Here is a 17448-nt window from a genome sequence, read left to right on the forward strand (position 1 = left end):
TTAATCATGCAGCAGTAATTGATCGGAAGTAATACACTCGACATTTTAAACAGATGACGCGTTGACAGATAAGGGCTCGGCGAAGAAACACTCTGCCCCTCCGGAATATTTAGAGAAGCGCAAGCAAGAGAAAGAGAGACGTAGATCCGAAACTGGTCTGAGGCAGAGGTTTAAAAAGGGCGTCAGGAAATCTGATACTACGATGGAGGTGAGGTCTAGCGGGAATTCTTTTTCTTTTTTTATATTTACTATTTTTTTTTTTTTTGGCTCTTGCTCTTTTCTTTCTCTCTTTCTCTCTCTCTTTTTTAAACGAAATTTAAAAGATATTTTTTACATTGTCAGGATTCACCTGCATTGTCTCATAAAAATGACAATGAAGAGGTTAATGACTCCAGGGAGTCGACTTTTAATAGATCTTCAGATGTACGCGTTTCGAAAGTTAAGGTAAGCAAAAGTATTTTCTATCTAATACATAATTACAAAGTAAATAAAAAGATGTACATTTTTAATAAGTCTGTTGAAATGTATGTAGGATCGATTCACTGGTTGGAGACGAAAGTCCGAGCCAGGGTTTCAGTCGTACGTTTGTCTCGACCAGTCGGATGAGGAACAGAAAGAAAATTCTGTCAGCGATGTGCAATCTAATACGGTCGAAATTGAAGAAACAACGGAGATTCGTGCAGAAGAGGAAAGTCAAACGGCAACATTGAACTCGTCACCGGCTGAAACCAAAGAAAATAATAACGAACAACACGCTAATTCGGTGCAAACGGTAGAAGAGATTGTTAGTCACATTCTTATGCAGAATCAAGAGTTTCAAAAGCTGCTGGAGAAGCAACGGACAAATAGCATTATCAATGTGCGTCATCAACGTTTCAACAAGCGTATGTCAGCGGATACTTCGGATGAAAGTGATTCGGAGAATGCTAATTATGTGACAAACAACAACAACAATCGACTAGGACGTGCTCGAGCGATGCATCGGGAGCAGCGACTAATCAGAACAAATAACGCATGGAATATATTGTCCTCGGCACCTACGCGAGAGAACCAACAGCCACTGCATCTTTTTTATGACAATCTGAAAACTACTCAAAAGTCTACGGAAATAATCGCTCATAAAGATAAGACTAATCAACTGCATGCGAAACAGGCGCTTTTCGAAACGTTCAAACGGCCAAGTGTCGTTACCGAGAGTAAGGTGATCAAGACAGCGCTACGTATTCGTGAGAATGTGACGACAGGTGACGAGGAAATTGTGCCATCTCCGACCACATGTACGTTAAATCATGAGGCAGTGGAACAAAAAGAGATCAATTCTATTGGAATGGCAGAACGGATCGAAATAAATGAATTGGAGCAACGTAACGATGAGAGAAATAACGCGAATGACGCAGAGGACGCTGAGTCCAAAGGTTTCGGCAATTATGATAATCTACAGCACGTTTGGGAAGGTTTACAAACGGTAAAGGGCGATGTCGATGGAAACGATAGTCCAACTCGACCCGCCGTTTGGCTCACCAAACTGTGCGAGGGTCTGCCGACCTCGCCGCCTAAATGTGGTTCGTTGCCGCGCAGTTTCCAGATAAGTCCAAATTCTCAATCGACGAACGTAACGAAGTCGCGCTTTTTGCAACGTGACGGCAAACCGATGAGCGAGCGACCGTTCACGATTGCGTCTGACAAACCAGCGGAAATCAACTTAGAAGACATGGAGAGGTACGCATCTACGTGTCAACCCGAAGGTAGAATTGCCAAATTTCCTATGCCCGCCACCTCGACAAGTTCGAGTTCCACCTTTTTCTGCTCGCTGGAGGATACGCGATTAACAGACAATACCTATTCCGACGTGCGATCTATATCCGCCAGTGATAGTGCGAATATTCATCCAGATCATAAAATCTACCGGGCGAATGGTAACAGCAGCGGCAGTACAATTTTCCGGAATGTCTTTAAAGCGGGCAGCCGTCTTCAAATTCGTCTGAGGAATACCATGAGCACGGAGACTCTCGAGTGCAACGATGAGGCCGAGAGAACGCGTTATTTTCGCTCGGCGAATTTCGAAAGCAAGTACTCAAAAAGGCGAGCTAAGCAAGCAAAACAGTATGCAAGAGAATTATCTTCGGACGTGGAGGAGTCAGCAAATTTCTCGAACGATCAACGAGTTCCACAGCTTTACTACAAGCAAGGCAGTTCTAGTTTGGGTGCTAGAATTGCCCAGTCAGACTACGCCGATCCGAGGATTCTTTTTGCTGAGAATAAACGTGCGCAATCTTCCGTCGATATAAATCAATTCAAGAAAATCACCGAGCCGGAGAGGAGAACGTGCGAAGAGGAAACGGACAGTAACAGGGACGTGGAGCGTCACGAGAGTGAAACGGACAGCTTCTATGAAAAGAGCTTTGAGACAATCGAGAATTATGCGGATGTCGACGTAGACGAGGCGTTTCGGGACAGTGCAATATTCAGTGATGTTGATGAAGCATTTGTGATGCAGCAATCGACACCAGCGACAACGACAAGCACGACGACAATGACGACAACAGTATCGACAACGAGAACGAAGGTTGCACCGCCAGTGCCCGTCAAGAAAAAACAAGATATGTTATCAAGGTGTAAACCGACTGTTGCACGGAAACCGGATTATTTGAGGATAAAATCGCTGTTAATGAGGGAACATGCCGCTGGTGATTCGGAGACTAAAGTTTCTACGAGACTAACGAATATGGTCCTTCGGTCACCGGATGGCTCGTCGGATGGTTATAATCGGAAAATTGATGGAGATATAGACGATGTTTCTGCGGGGCAGAGCCAGGCCGGTTGGGTCCGGAAAATAGTAGGTCAATTGCAAGGCCATGTCGAGACGTGATCTCTGTTTGTATTAGATTGCTGGCAGGATGAAGATCGTGTGTCAAAAGTCAATAGAAATCTTGAGTCATCATCGATACAAGTCGTGGATGAAAGCGAAGCAAGTATTTTTGTGAAAAATAAATCCAAGAGTAATTGTTTTAAAAAATATAAATTAAAAAATCTATTAAAATCTCTATTTTTAATATTCCGATGATTTTTTAACATCGATGAATGTAAGGAAAAATATTTGCTTCTCTTTGTACATGCAATCGTAGCGCTGTAACGTTGGAGAGCTAATTAAAAAATAAACGTTACTTCTTCGTAGAAGAAAAAAATAAAATAAAATAAAATAATAGTTAAAGAAACTTTTAAGTTAGCAGCGCGCGCTTTCACTGTGCTACGATCACCACAGTTAATCGAAGTCCTATTTTAATATTTTTTTTTTTACATGTGCCTGAAGAATAACTGACATAACGTGATACTATTATTTTATAATAAATTCATATTTTAATGTGTGGTTAATGCATGCGTAAATAAGAGACGCATCCCATGTTCACGTTCGCAGGAACGCACAAAAATTAATATTCATCTATAGACTGTTGTACGTTAAGTATTGTTTGATATTACTTATGTTATAAAGCAAATAAAACAGTTTTTAATTAAACGAAACATTTATAAAGCTATTTAACGGTGTGTTTGATTGAAAGCGTCATCGGCCACAAAGAAATAGCTTAAGAAATATTTCGACAATACGATCTACTTTCTTTTCCACAATAATTTACGTATTTCTTACCTTTAAAGATTTTTAATCGACCTACTCGACACATAATACTTTTTAAGTATCCATATTTTTCTTCTTCTTTTTTTTTTCTTAGATATATTTCAATATGAGACGGTTTATCTATTTACAGAAGTTTGGCTAGTTGCTTTTATAGATACAAGTAAATTAAATACGTTTATAATTATAAATTATTCTCACAATGCTGCATTCATGTAAAAAATGACTAAAATAAAGGTTCGGCGAACGCAAGGATAACATATATGGTACGTATACACATTATATACAGCTTTCGTAATTACAAGACTTAGTTACTAGCTTCAATTAATATTTATAAGAATACGCATGTTCTTCTGCCGCTAATACTTCTCGCTACTACGCATCTTTTGACTACAAAGAATAAATTAACGTCTTCATTCAGAACAAGTCTTTGACAATGTAACAAGAGCTCGTTCCTTTATCGCTCGACATCCGCTATCTGTGGCGTGACAAAATTTCGAGGGGAAAACATCGTGCGGAATATCGTATTTTAAATAATTACATGAGCATTAAAATAGCAGCAAAACGGAATAACGATTAAGAGTTTTATATAGCAGAAGGCTTACTTCTAAAATCTCTGCACTCCGTAACATAGTATATTTCACTTTCGCTCTAATTTTTTATTGTAAGAATAATTTTACTCGTTCATTGCGTTCCCTATGTCGCTACGGCTTTGGTTATTATTGATATCGGTAATTCGTATCGTCAACACCACCGGCTAATTAACAAAATTATCGGAATCCATCCTATTAAAGATTAATTCTCTTTCAAATTTTTACAATATATTTTAAGGAATTTTATTAAATATATTCGTTTATGTATATGTATATATATATATATGTATATATATCTCTCTTTTTATTCATCTTATGATAATTCACGAATTTGCCTCTTAAAATATTCTGTATATCTCTGTTTCGGGAAACGTACGTGTCATTAATCATCATTTTGTTAACTGAAATTAATGATAAGTTGTATGTAAGCACGATCCTCTATCCCTTGGATCCTTGTTTTTATTAAATTATGAGAAGCTTTTTTTTCTTTTAAACATTTCTTAAAATAGATTACTGAAAAAATAGAATTTTCAAAACACTATCGAATTAATTTTACTAATAAATGATTCTAATTATTTTAAATCTCTGCATTTAATAACTGCAGAAACGTCTGAAGTAATTATAGATACTAAAGTCATGACTTTTTAAGCAACAATTAATTCAATATTTAAATAGATCCGAGGGACATTTGTAAAAGATAAAACAATGATTACACTACACATTCACTACGCCAATTTTTAAATTTCCGACATACATCACATCGAGTCACATAAAAATAAAATAAAATAAAATAAAAAAAATATATATATATTAAAAAAATAGACGAGAAGTTATTTTTTAATTAAAATGTCCGTATGTAGAGGCAAACCATCAACATGGTCGGTGTACAGGTACATTTTATCGCTGTATTAATTGTCCTAGCACTTACACGTGTACGTGTCTGCACATAAGGGATTTTTCGAAGATCGCTAAAAACGGATACACGACACTGGAGATATATGCAACAACTTGCTAGCGGAATATTAAGCGCATATTTCGTTTTAATATTCTCTTAAGCGGCAAAACAATTTTTATGTATCACGTGTACGAAGCAATTAATTGAAATTGGAAATTGAGAAGGATAAAAATTATTTCTGTATGTACCGACTATGAAAGTTAAGCGTGGACCGCGATATGTCCTATACCCGTATCCTCTAACTTTTCTACATTTCCTCGTGAAAATAAAATCTAATTTGTGTGTGTGCTTGTGTGAGTGAGAGTGTGTGTGTTACATCGTGAGCAAAAGTGAGATATGTGAAATCTACACAAACCGTGTGTATGCATGTCTCTCTAATTCTCATAATTACTTGGTCTGTGACACGGGATTAGAATTCTCTAATTACTTTTTCTCTTCGCTTGTCGCTAATTTATCCATTCTACAGAGTCAAAGATTTAATATTATACACCTTTATGCCGATGTGTCTATTCTTTTTTTTTTTTCTTTTTTTTTCTTTTTCTTTCGTGACTTGTGTACGACGTTCTGAATAAAATTATTGTCTTGGCAATAATATAAAAAGTCACATCAGGTAACACTGCAGTTACTATTTATCATTATCAAAATATCTCGTGAATATATGTCTTCGAAAAGAAGTGAAACCTTTGCGCAAAATGATCATCTATCCGGAGACGAAATAATTTCGTCCTCTCACTTGACTGAACTTTCTAATAGCATTTAAATTGCTTTTACAATATCTTTTCAGTTGAATTACATTCTCATTTAAGATAAATATAACTTCTCTCTCGACATATATCACAATCTTTCATTTTCCTTTCGACAATTAAAGCGTCGTAAAAAATTCAGAGATTAGTTAAAGAGAAAAAAAAAAAAAAAAAAAAAAAAAATTGCACTTCGTACAATAACTCGCTCGAATAGTTTTTCCCTTGGCTAAATTTTCAAAGCTGGATTCCTAGTTAAATCGACACACTATCGAATACGTTACTAATATTGCGAATACATTTAATACGTTTAGCATTACGGCGTGCTACTTGCAAATAACGGGAAGACACATTGCACGTTCTATTATATTTAGTATATGTGTATGTGTAGTCAGCGCAGAATTTGATTAAACGGTTTACTTGGTGTTTGATTGCGTACGAGCAACGATTATAATTACGTATTAATTAATTCGATAAATTTTCGTATCTGCATTGCATTCACGTATTAGCTTTACTTAATCGAATTGTCGTAAGAGTAAATTACCGAAATTAAGTAGTGAGCTAACAAATTGTAAGCAGAATATTGTTCCATTCAACGAGCACGATTGAGAAAGAATCTTTAAACGTGCTTAAAAAATAATACTCGTTGACATACTCGTCTACACTTTGCTAATGTACTGTATATTAAATTAATTTTTTTTTTCTTTTTCAATAATATAATACTTTCTTCAGTAATCTACTCTTTCTAATATACAAGAGCAAATGTCCATATAAAATATCAAAATAGTTTAACATTCCGCGAATAATTATACATTTTACTTTGACGATTCTTTACAATTCAATGTACATGCCTATCTCGCCTAAAAAGTGCAAATTAAAGATGTTAACTTGCAAACTCTCGACGTCAAAATACCGTGGAAAGAAGTGTCAGATAATATACTTATATTTTTTTTTTTTTTTTTTTTTTTTTATAATGAATGTGTCCTCACATGCGACGATACACGCCAAAGTGTTGATTCGAGAAGCAAATGAAATACGTATGTATGTATATTCACGTATCTCGCAAAACTAATTTTCGAAAACTCCGGATCATCTTGCAACTGGGTGTAAATGAATCACTTGACTTAAACGTAATTAATTTTAAATTTTGTCGAAACTTTCTCTTCTATATTATTTTACTATTTATTAATAAATAACTGACTTTGTGCGTAATTAAACTCTTTCCAGCGAGCGAATATTAGTAATATTAAATTCTAGTATCAATCTTGTAAAAAAAATAATACAAATAAAATACTGAAATAATATCATTCATCAATACATTCGTTAATAATTAATTGTGCAAATATAATTCTTAACGATATTATTAAAATAATCCAAATAAAAAAAGGGAATGTTTGTTCAAATTAGAGTTTCAATTTAATTAATAAATCAAATTTCGTTAAATAATTTTAAAAATTAATGAAATAAAATTAATCAGTTTACAATGTATAAAATATAAAACAGATCATATTTTTCATATCTAAGCTCTACATATTCCTTTCTTTTCAATATATAGTTAACTACTTCTGTTGTTAAAACAAAGAAATGCATTCTTCTCCCAGTCTTAAGATCGATCACATAGAAGTTATTCCGCTGCTTTATAGATACATACCATCGTATCGTCGTTATCAACGTAAGTAGAAAATTACTGAGTACAAAAAAAACTTAGATTCGCGAACTATGCTTCCTAACACACAGTTATATATGAATAATTTACAAAAAAAAAGTTACTTGTGAACAATGAAAATTGTGACTTGAAGTCCTCGATACTAAGTCATTAAAAAAAATTTAAAAAATAAAAAAAAAAACCAATTATATTGCCGTTCTATTTTGTTGTCCTTTCTTGTCGCGTATATCACAATGACTTCATCAGAACACTAACTCGATGATAAGTCCGTGTTGTTTCAAGGATTACTTCTAAGCAGAATAAATGTATAAATCAATTACAAATTTATCAAGTGGCAAATCAGGCTGTTAACGGCATTGTAAATACATGTCGAGCGAAAATTGGCCGTGTTTCATATTTACAATTGCCCAAATTAGAGACACTGATGAATACAATGTCTTAAAAAGATAACATCATCGAGATAATCCTATTCCCGATGAAATGAAGCATGGAAGCAATATATAAGTTTGAGACGTACATTCCAGGATGCGATAAGAGGATTTTGTACTGTTTATAATCTCTATAGAAAATTTTTTTCTATGGAATTCTTCAAAAACGTTTTTACGTCGCTATACATTAATTATCTACTTTCTTTTTATATCGTTGTCGTGCAATTACCATTACATAGATTTCACGAAAATTTGATTAGACGAAAATCTCAACAAAGACACGTCTATCTTGTTTAGTCGTGTCTGGATCCTCGGAGCGATAGCGCTTTAACCTTCGAAAATTACTTGATTTTTTGTAAGAATATAAATATTGTTTAATAATCTCATTTACTAGTCGTTAAAAATACAATAATACTTATTCTATTAAACTATTACAATTAAAATATTCTCGAAGGTTAAAAGCTATTGAATATAATGCAATTCTAGAAAGATAGAATTCGAAATCTCGAATCTGTACAGCGTTGCAAGATGCTTTGTTATCGTTGCGCGTTTAAAACAATAATTTTCTTGCAATAAGGCGGTTTACTAGCTATTTTATTATACATTAAAATATCAATAAAACACAAATAATTTCTATAAAATACGCTCCTATAAACAATATACTGCCTAAAAATATCACGTTATCAACTTCAATAAGTTGACCTGGATACTTATTTTGAACCATTTAATATAGTTAAAAAAATTTTTTTACGTCCTTCCTTTCATATGCATACGATTTATAAGAGCGTATTTTTTTCACGTGTATATATATATATATAGTTAAATAAACTAATAAATCGCTTTTAACTTCCGCCTTTATTTCTCGAGGCAGTGCAACTATTTAGCTTCATTTGATCGGGCAATAGGATAATTTCGTTTGCATACGCTTGAATTCTTATTAAACTTAATATTCTTCATCATAGCTTTGCTACTGAAGGTACTATCTATCCCTAAGACTTGTTAAAGAAAAAGATTATCGCGGATAATTACCAGTCTATGCGGTATCGACTACACGAAGAGACGGCGACTATAGCAACGTTTAAACTGCGCACTGGCTATGTCGGTCGCACGTACGTTCGCGATTGGATAATTAATTATAAAGTTTTTTACCTTTTTTTTATATTTCGATCTCTCACCGTTCTCGTAGTCGTTTCGTGTTATATCCAGCTTAATCACGAATCATGCGAGACTAAAGTGTAGTCGCATACTCGCTGTTTAGGATCAATACTTAATAGCTGGCCTCGTGTCCAGCGAGAATGTACAAATCCGCCCCTTCTGATTCAGTCAACGTGCCACTGTGGACCAAGTGACTCTCCAACATCACAACCCTATTCAAAATATAATGATTAATTGCCTGAAAATTTTGTTAAAACATCTATTAGATTAATATGTAATTGGCTCCGTTAAATACATACTTGTCTGAACCAAGTAGCCTGTAAGTTCTACTTGGATCACTAATCTCTTGTGTAACTTCGCCATTCTTAAAACTTCTACCTTGCATACCGTGTTTGTGGAATGCCAGTACACTATCAGGTAGGCAAACTGAAATATAAACGATACGATATTTTATTTATGAAAATAACGTAAATTAGAAACAGATGAAATGAGTTAAGCTTACTAATAGATTCGATTTGAAAATTAAATTGCAGCTCGGACAGTTGCTTCTTACTAACACGAGGTTTCCCTTGTAAGGTTACCATTTTCACTACATCTGTAAATACAAAAATGTTCTATTTAATAAAAGTATTCAAATAAAATTTTAATAATATACCCACTTTCGTAACAAACGAGTATTGCATCTTTCTCGAATTGTGTAACGTTGATAACGTTTAAATTTTCTCGTCTTGGTATCACAGTTGCTGAAACAATATTTTTATACATATTAGAGAAGATGATACATCATCTCAAGCTTAAAAGTAAATTTTTTTTGTTTTTCAATAAAAATTATAAATAAAATAATAAATTAAAATAAACTTATTATCGGATACATATATGTAAATACCTGAGCCGTCCATATCTTCTAATTCGTCACTGTGGAACCAACTCGCTCCCGAATTCATATTAATTAAGTCCAATTTTAATTTATTTTGTTGATACGGTTGTTTAACCGATACACACACCATCGGATATTCCATTTCAGGTGTAATAACCATTTTAAAAACATTTAAAGGCGACGGTAAAACGCAATCAAAATGTTTCAAAAGCATAAATTTGTTTAATGGATCGTACCATTGCATTAAAAATATACCTGCTGGCATTGCACCGCACAGATATTTGTATCTAGAAAACCATTGTTAGATTAAATTTTCTTTGCATAAAAAAATTATCAATATACTTTAATGTATAATTTTCGAGAAGAATGTACAAATATTATTTACTCACCCATTATATGGATTTCTTCCAACACAACATTTAGTACATCCCTTTGTGTCCGGCACTTTCGTAGTTAGCGCAAACTTCCTAGGGACTAATCTTTCTGGTATTTTATTCATATGCAACGAAAATCTATGAGTTTGTTTACTCAGTATTGCTAATAAGTCATGTCTATACAATTGAGGCGTTTTTCCTGCAATACACATTATTCATAACGTAAAAAACATATTAATTAGTAACGTTATATAAAATATATAATAATATCGATAGAAGTCAAGACTCGCTTACCAGAAAGAGACATAAGAACGTCTTTGATGACGTACATCCAAATAGTACGTCTAGGATATAATTGATCTATCGCAGTCTCATGAAGCTCGTTCAAATTCAAATTATAAATTCCTTCCTCCGCTGCAATCAGCAGATGTTGATCTCTCGTATCTGGATGAATCCAACTTGCAGTACAGTGTATTCTCAATGGACAACCGTTAAACACCTTTGACGTTCAATAAAAAAGAAATATATTACAATACAATAAAATAATTTATATAAGCAATAAAAAGTAACTTTTTTTTTAAATTTATAATTTAATATTATTAATTAACATACCACTCAGCGAGAAGATAGAATGTAGAAAAACTTTTTGCAAACTGACCTTTGAGAAACACGCTCCCATGTGAACTTTCGGTGTGGGAGGCAGCCCATTACTTATAGGTCTCGGTGGTGTATGCCTCTTTCGATCCCTTCTTCTTGGAGGAACGGGCGGTGTATCAGACAGTAAATCGGGACTCATACTTTCCCTATCCCGGTCGGCTGATATCTCATTGTCACCTGAAAAAGAATGTGCATATTACACAATAAATGTAACAAAACTGTTAGCAATAAAAATAATTTTTTCAATAAGATACTATGATGGCATGATATGATCGTGTGAATATCTACATAATTTAAGTGCTAAGCTCATGACGTGTACCGTTTGACTGTGCGGGCTCGTCCCTAGGGCCGCTGTCTGATAATGATCGTTGGCGTTGCCCATTCACAGCTGTTAAAGACTGAGAACTATTGACGAGACCATATAATTCGTCCACAGAGCTGTGACGTCTGGGACTTGCTTGGGATCCTATACATGAATTTACTTTTTATTTGCATACAGATTTAAAGAGGAAAACTATTTACAGAATATGCGAATGTAATGAGATTGTTTTCATCAATTTACAGTATAATTTACCCACCGGACACGTTATAATATGGGCAATGGACTTCGCAATCGTTTGAAGATTCCCCCAGTGGAAGAGTAGCTCTAAAAATAAAAAAAGAAAGAAAACGTTTAAGCAAATAATACAATTGTTTTCCTTAACCTACCATGAAAAAAGAAATATAAACGTTGTTAATAAAGATTGAGTAACATTTTAAAAATTAATGAACTATGTGTGTTAGTAATTTAAATTTCTGTTTTACAAATAAAATTAATGTTTAAAAACGTATATTTCTTTTGGAATATGTGATAGTTTTCTTTTTTTTTTTTTTTTTTTTTTGGATAAAAACATTTTAATAAAATGATGGAAAAGTGAGAAAAATAAAGCTGCATACTTCTAGCAAATTTTAGTACACAAGGCAATCGCGTAATAAAGGTGTTAATAAGATCGAACGTACATGTGATGCCTATTCTGGTGTTACAGAATATATGAATAAATTTAACATACATTCCCAGGTAAATAAATCATATGCAGAAACAGATGTCAGCCATTAATATTCCCCACATAATCAAATCAAATTTTGTTTGTACTTGGATCGTTCAGTAAAAAATATTTAAATGCAAACATATTAATGAAATAATATAATGCGGTGTAAATCTGTGCGTGTGTTTGTGTATGCGTGTGCACATGTTTTTGATTTATTATGATTTCAATTAGTCATTCACAGTAAAATAAATCATATTTTTAATGATACCTTATCAACTGAAAAATCGGAAATGATATTTACTGTATTTATTATTTATTTATTTACTTACTGCAGGGAATATAGCTGGTCGCAATGCCCACCAACCATCGACATTGCATTCCCCCTGCACACATGTGAAATTGTGGTCATATACTATAAAATTATAAACTAGTTTTGTGATGCTACTTGATATGTGACTACATTGGAATAGCTTGGAATTTTGTCAGCAATGTATTTAATGTAATATCATGTACATACAAACAAAATATTTAAAAAAAATTATATAGTAAAACAATTAATACTGTTTCTGCTTTTCAAACACGTTATAACTTTACATTAGAATCTATTAACGTGATCAAATGGATGTCACAAATATAATCAACTCTCACAAACTGCGTTTAAAACTTCCAGTGTGACAAGTAGTTATAAATATTAACAATTAATAAATACGAAATCAAAAATCGACAATCCTGTATAATAGAAATTTTAATTAATAAACATTTTGTGTTAATTGCAAGTTTGTAATATGTTTGTGTTACACATATATGGATATAAACTTCCTTCACCAGTATGACTAATGCACTAGAAATAGTTTAATGTTTATTAAATTGGAAAAAAGCTAACATGCAACAAATAACATCGATATGTAACAGGAAATACACTTCACTCTATATCTATCTAAAAATTGTACATATTAATGTTTTTCTATAAATCACTCTGTGGACGTCGATTAAATTTGTGATAGTCTGTTGTGCTTTTTATTATAGTTTTAGTTTTGTTATAATATAATTATATTATTTAATCAATTTCATTATATAACTTTAATGTCGTTTAGTTGCGTTAAAGTAAGTTCTCTCTTGGCTTTAAATGTAAATAATTAAATTAAATTTTCTCAAACTTGGACTTTTAGAAATTATACAATTCCTTATTCAACTTAAACGCGACGTAACGAATTATTTGGAAATTATACATATAGTTTTAAAGGATCAAATAAAAAGTAATTTAAAAAAATTAAAGAAAATATGCATGTTAATTTAAATTATGTGATTTGCAATAAAAGAAAAAAATTAATAAAAAAATGTAAGTTAGTAAAAGACGAATTAATCGTCTGAGTAATGCACTATACAAGATTTATGCATAAAATTAGGAAATATAAGTGCAAGGTGCAAGGTGCAAGGGAAAAGGGTTACCTGCCAATACCTTAGCAACAACTCCTCATCAATGTACTGCAATAGACTCCTGTTGGGAGAAATTATTAGAATTACAAACTGATCAGAAAAATGAAAAATATACAAAGAATAACGAAAATGGATATATATAAAACTAAATGTGCTACGGGAGTAAGGACTAACAGGGATAAAATATAAATATTAAATTTTACGGCCGAATTTTACGTTATCGAAATGTATCATAATTTTTAAAATAATCTCGATATTCTGTACAAACTAAACGACGGTTTAAAAAATTTTTCGTAAAAAATTATTATATGTATTTAAAAAAGAACAAATATAAATGTATATAATTCCTTTTGTTCAATTTTTTATCAATTAAATTGTAATGAATGTATATTTTTATGTAATCGTTTTAACTTCAATAAAATGCATAACAACTTTTCTATCATGCAATATCATACAAGCAATCACATTTATTACTTAACATGCAAAAGTGTATTCAATTTCTGTACATGTACGATGTTAAATCTGTTGTTTAATTATCTAAAACATACATGTTTTTTTTTGTTATTACTAATTCTATCCACAAATAATCTATAGATTAGATTTTTATACTTTTTAATCTCACTTTAATATAAAATTTCTGTTATATTATAAAGAAAGTTAAAATTTGTGCTATTTAAATTTGTTGTTCATAACATTACACAGACTTTTCAATCATTAAAAAAAAAAAAAAAATACTGTTCACTTCAAACCAATGAATTACCTTAAAGACATACGAAATATCTCTGTACCAGTTTTGCTACGACGTTTCGATATTTTTGTCTTAAAGTTTGCGCCAAGTGTACTAACATAAAAATAAAGTATATCTTTGAAAAATAAACTATCATAATTTTTTTTTCAGTAAAATAATTTTTAATTTGCGGTAAGAGAAAAACGGAAACAAATAAATAAGAGATTCAAAAAAATATAAAAATTTTTTTTTTTTTTAATGTCTTTATATTAAAAAACTAAATATTTTTTCAGTTATTTCTGGGATTAGCTTTAATAAAAAATTTATTAAGATATAAGAATATATGTGGTGGCTGTTTAAGTATGAAAGTAATGAATGCACATATTTTTCTCACTTTGATAACTAGTATGACATGATACAAGCATAAGCACATGCCATATGCAATGTATTTATTAGTTACCAGCCAAGAATAAGATGTTCATGATTTTTATAATACCATATATTATGTGATATAATTGCTGTCTTGTTTAGCAGTTATATAGCATTTAACTTGTAACTTATTCTACATTTCTTTAATTAATATATACATATATAGATATGAGAAAATGATAGAATAAAATATAAAACAACTTACTTTTCTTGGACGTCTTCAAACGCAGATCCAATTCCACAGTCTGGATGTACATCACAATTGTGCACAGCCTATATGCAAACATAAATATAATATAAAATATAAACAAATATAAATTAAACATTTAATATTAATAACTCAAATCAAATCGCTTTTACTAATCATCATTATTACAGTGCGTCGATCGCGTGTGTAACGATATATTGAAAAATACTTGTATGGCATTAAAAAATTTTTTTTTATATATTCAATAAAACAAAAAAATAAAATAAAAAAATAATAAATATTTATAAAAATTTACCTTTACATTATTCATAATGTCCATAATATCCCATGCTGGATTACTATCGACAGATGGTGATACGGATTCTCTATGTAATGTCCCATCAATGTTAATTTGATCTGCAGATAAATCATGATTACATCAATTTAAGATGATCTATTTAATATTATCTATTATTATTTAATTGTTAATGATCTTACCATCGCTATCCAATTGTGATATAGGACTTTTCGGCCTAGGCCTTGCGGTATGACGTGAGGCTATTCTCTGTGGAACATTAGGCACTGCTCCATCTTCGTCAGCCTCTAATTCCGTAAACATATGGCTGGGATTCGACACTTTTTGCAATAATTCTAAAGCCAGTCTCTTACTCATCTCCCCTTGGAAAAATGCATGCTATAATTTAAAACGTACTTCGTGTAGATTATAATATATCGATGTTATTTTATGAAAATATATTTTTTATATGTAAATCAAAACTATTAATAATAAAATAACGACCTGTAGCAACTTCTCCGCAGTCGGCCTTTTTTTGGGATTTTTTGTAAGAGCAATTTTGACGAAATTATGAAACGTTGGGCTCCATTTATCACGATCTTTCAATGTCGGTGGCTTAAAACCAGATTTAGACATGAGAAACAGAGCGCGCATTGGATGTAAATCAAACATTGGTGGTTGTAATTCTGCCAATTCAATCGCAGTTATTCCACATGCCCAAATATCACATAATTGATTGTAACCACCTTTTCTTTCTACAGCTGCCACCTGTATATTACAAAATATAGCTGTGTTGAAACTCAATGTAGTTTTAAAGTATTTATTAAATGTTATTGATAAATATAAATGTACCTCAGGAGCCATCCAATAAGGTGTACCAATAAAACTTTTTCTTTTATTTATTGTTGCAGTGATTTGTGCTGACACACCAAAGTCTGCCAATTTTACATCACCTGCTTCAGTTAATAATATATTGGCACCCTTAATATCACGATGCATCTTTCCCATGCTATGTAAGTAAGCTAAACCAGTAAGAGTTTCCCGACACATATAAGCTATTTGTATTTCTGTTAATGGTCCAGTTACTGGAAATAATTAAAAATCAATATTAAAACAATTTTAAAATTAACTTTAAATAATTTACATATATATATGTACACAAAATATTATATACTTATTCTTTTTAAACAGTATTTAAATATTTCATTTATTAAAAATGCTCAATAATTTATATTCTTTTATCAATATCACATATAACCATAAATATCTCACATACTATGATATATATCTTGCAATGATCCACCTCCACAATACTCCATACATATCCACAACTTGTCTCTCCTTAAATAACTTCCATAATATGCAATTATATTTGGATGTGTGCAGTCCTTCATCATTAGAATCTCCTGTTGAATGATTGCAAAGTCATCACCTAAAAGACATACACATGTTGCAAGCTATTCTACTTCAGTAACATATAAATTCAGATTTTTTAACAGTTGGGCACTTTCGAAATAAGAGCAAAGTATACACAAAGATAGATAATCTTTAATCTCAAAGTACAACAAGCATTTTGATATCTTTCGTGTTCTCATGTTACTTTCGTGACTTGTGTCATCAAGAATTACAACAATACTTTATACAAAATTATCTAGTGGTCAGATGGAGAGACCAATTAAGATAAGCAGATGATAGCAAGCTGCACTTCGTGGACTTCACACTCACCTGGCTCCAGCTTGATAACCTTAATCGCCGCGAGGTCGTTCATGGACAGCCGTTTAGCCTATGGAGAAGAATCATAGTAACCGATATCCCGATATGGTGGTTGATGTAGATTCGATACCTATAGAGGAATACCGACCTTGTAGACGTCGCCGTAGGTCCCGCTGCCTATCCTCTGGATGAGCTCGTACTCGTCCTGGGGATTCCTACGGCTTATGTCACTGGACAACGCATTCGCGTTCACCGCGGCCATCGCGAGCGGCTGGTAAACGGACGCCACGAAAGGGAGGAGAAAGAAATGCAACACCCGGGGCGCGACACCCGTGGATTTGTCCTCAGCGTCCGCGAACCGATGTGCATGCACGTGCAACCGCGTCCGGGCAGCGTAGCGGGAACATCTATCCTCTTCGAACGTCACACTGTCCACCGAAACGTCGCCATTCTCCGCAACAGCTGAACCGCTCATTGAGGCATGCGCCCTGGCTCCCTCGCTGCTTCTAGAAGGCGCGTTCTCAAATTTTCTGTTGCAAGCCGTTCGTACAAGTTACGT

The 17448-nt window shown here is 32.7% G+C and overlaps 2 protein-coding genes across 10 annotated transcripts in view; one reads left to right on the forward strand and one right to left on the reverse strand.

Moving 5' to 3' along the window:
* The window catches only part of Gefmeso (Guanine nucleotide exchange factor in mesoderm), a 35203-nt gene extending 31670 nt beyond the window's left edge, over positions 1 to 3533 (forward strand). For both annotated transcript variants that reach the window (XM_070661827.1, XM_070661829.1), the window contains exons 5-7: positions 54 to 208; positions 343 to 444; positions 533 to 3533. In XM_070661827.1, the coding sequence (XP_070517928.1) occupies positions 54 to 208; positions 343 to 444; positions 533 to 2869 (2594 nt within the window). In that variant the 3' untranslated portion in view covers positions 2870 to 3533. The remainder of the gene's footprint in view (positions 1 to 53; positions 209 to 342; positions 445 to 532) is intronic.
* Positions 3534 to 5685: 2152 nt separating this feature from the next.
* Positions 5686 to 17364, reverse strand: Hppy (MAP4K3-like protein hppy). 8 transcript variants are annotated; one of them, XR_011546219.1, is made up of 21 exons: positions 17038 to 17362; positions 16902 to 16959; positions 16453 to 16608; positions 16029 to 16261; positions 15681 to 15944; positions 15380 to 15575; positions 15198 to 15298; positions 14900 to 14967; positions 13561 to 13599; positions 12431 to 12484; positions 11652 to 11719; positions 11393 to 11539; positions 11075 to 11250; positions 10711 to 10915; positions 10432 to 10615; positions 10052 to 10329; positions 9825 to 9908; positions 9668 to 9760; positions 9465 to 9591; positions 9160 to 9377; positions 5686 to 7872 (listed from the first exon to the last, which is right to left on the reverse strand). XR_011546219.1 is itself a non-coding variant. In XM_070661839.1 (20 exons), the coding sequence occupies exons 1-20, from the start codon at positions 17149 to 17151 to the stop codon at positions 9278 to 9280; spliced, it is 2745 nt and encodes a 914-aa protein (XP_070517940.1). In that variant the 5' UTR covers positions 17152 to 17362; the 3' UTR covers positions 7880 to 9277. The 8 variants fall into 8 exon arrangements, 7 of the variants coding, with proteins under 7 accessions (XP_070517940.1, XP_070517945.1, XP_070517941.1 ...); XM_070661839.1 differs by lacking the exon at positions 5686 to 7872 and having other exon boundaries at positions 7880 to 9377; XM_070661844.1 differs by lacking the exons at positions 5686 to 7872; positions 11393 to 11539 and having other exon boundaries at positions 7880 to 9377; positions 17038 to 17364.
* Positions 17365 to 17448: the final 84 nt, after the last annotated feature.

Source organism: Cardiocondyla obscurior, linkage group LG09, assembly GCF_019399895.1.
Source record: "Cardiocondyla obscurior isolate alpha-2009 linkage group LG09, Cobs3.1, whole genome shotgun sequence".
Lineage (NCBI taxonomy): Eukaryota > Metazoa > Arthropoda > Insecta > Hymenoptera > Formicidae > Cardiocondyla > Cardiocondyla obscurior.

Excerpts from the sequence above, each read along its gene's own strand:
- Hppy (XM_070661844.1), bottom strand. The coding sequence starts at position 17,364 with ATGAGCGGTTCAGCTGTTGCGGAGAATGGCGACGTTTCGGTGGACAGT. Across the intron at positions 15,576-15,680 it reads CTGCGGAGAAGTTGCTACAG|CATGCATTTTTCCAAGGGGA; the intron begins GTCGTTATTTTA and ends TTTAAATTATAG. Across the intron at positions 9,761-9,824 it reads AATACTCGTTTGTTACGAAA|ATGTAGTGAAAATGGTAACC; the intron begins GTGGGTATATTA and ends TTGTATTTACAG.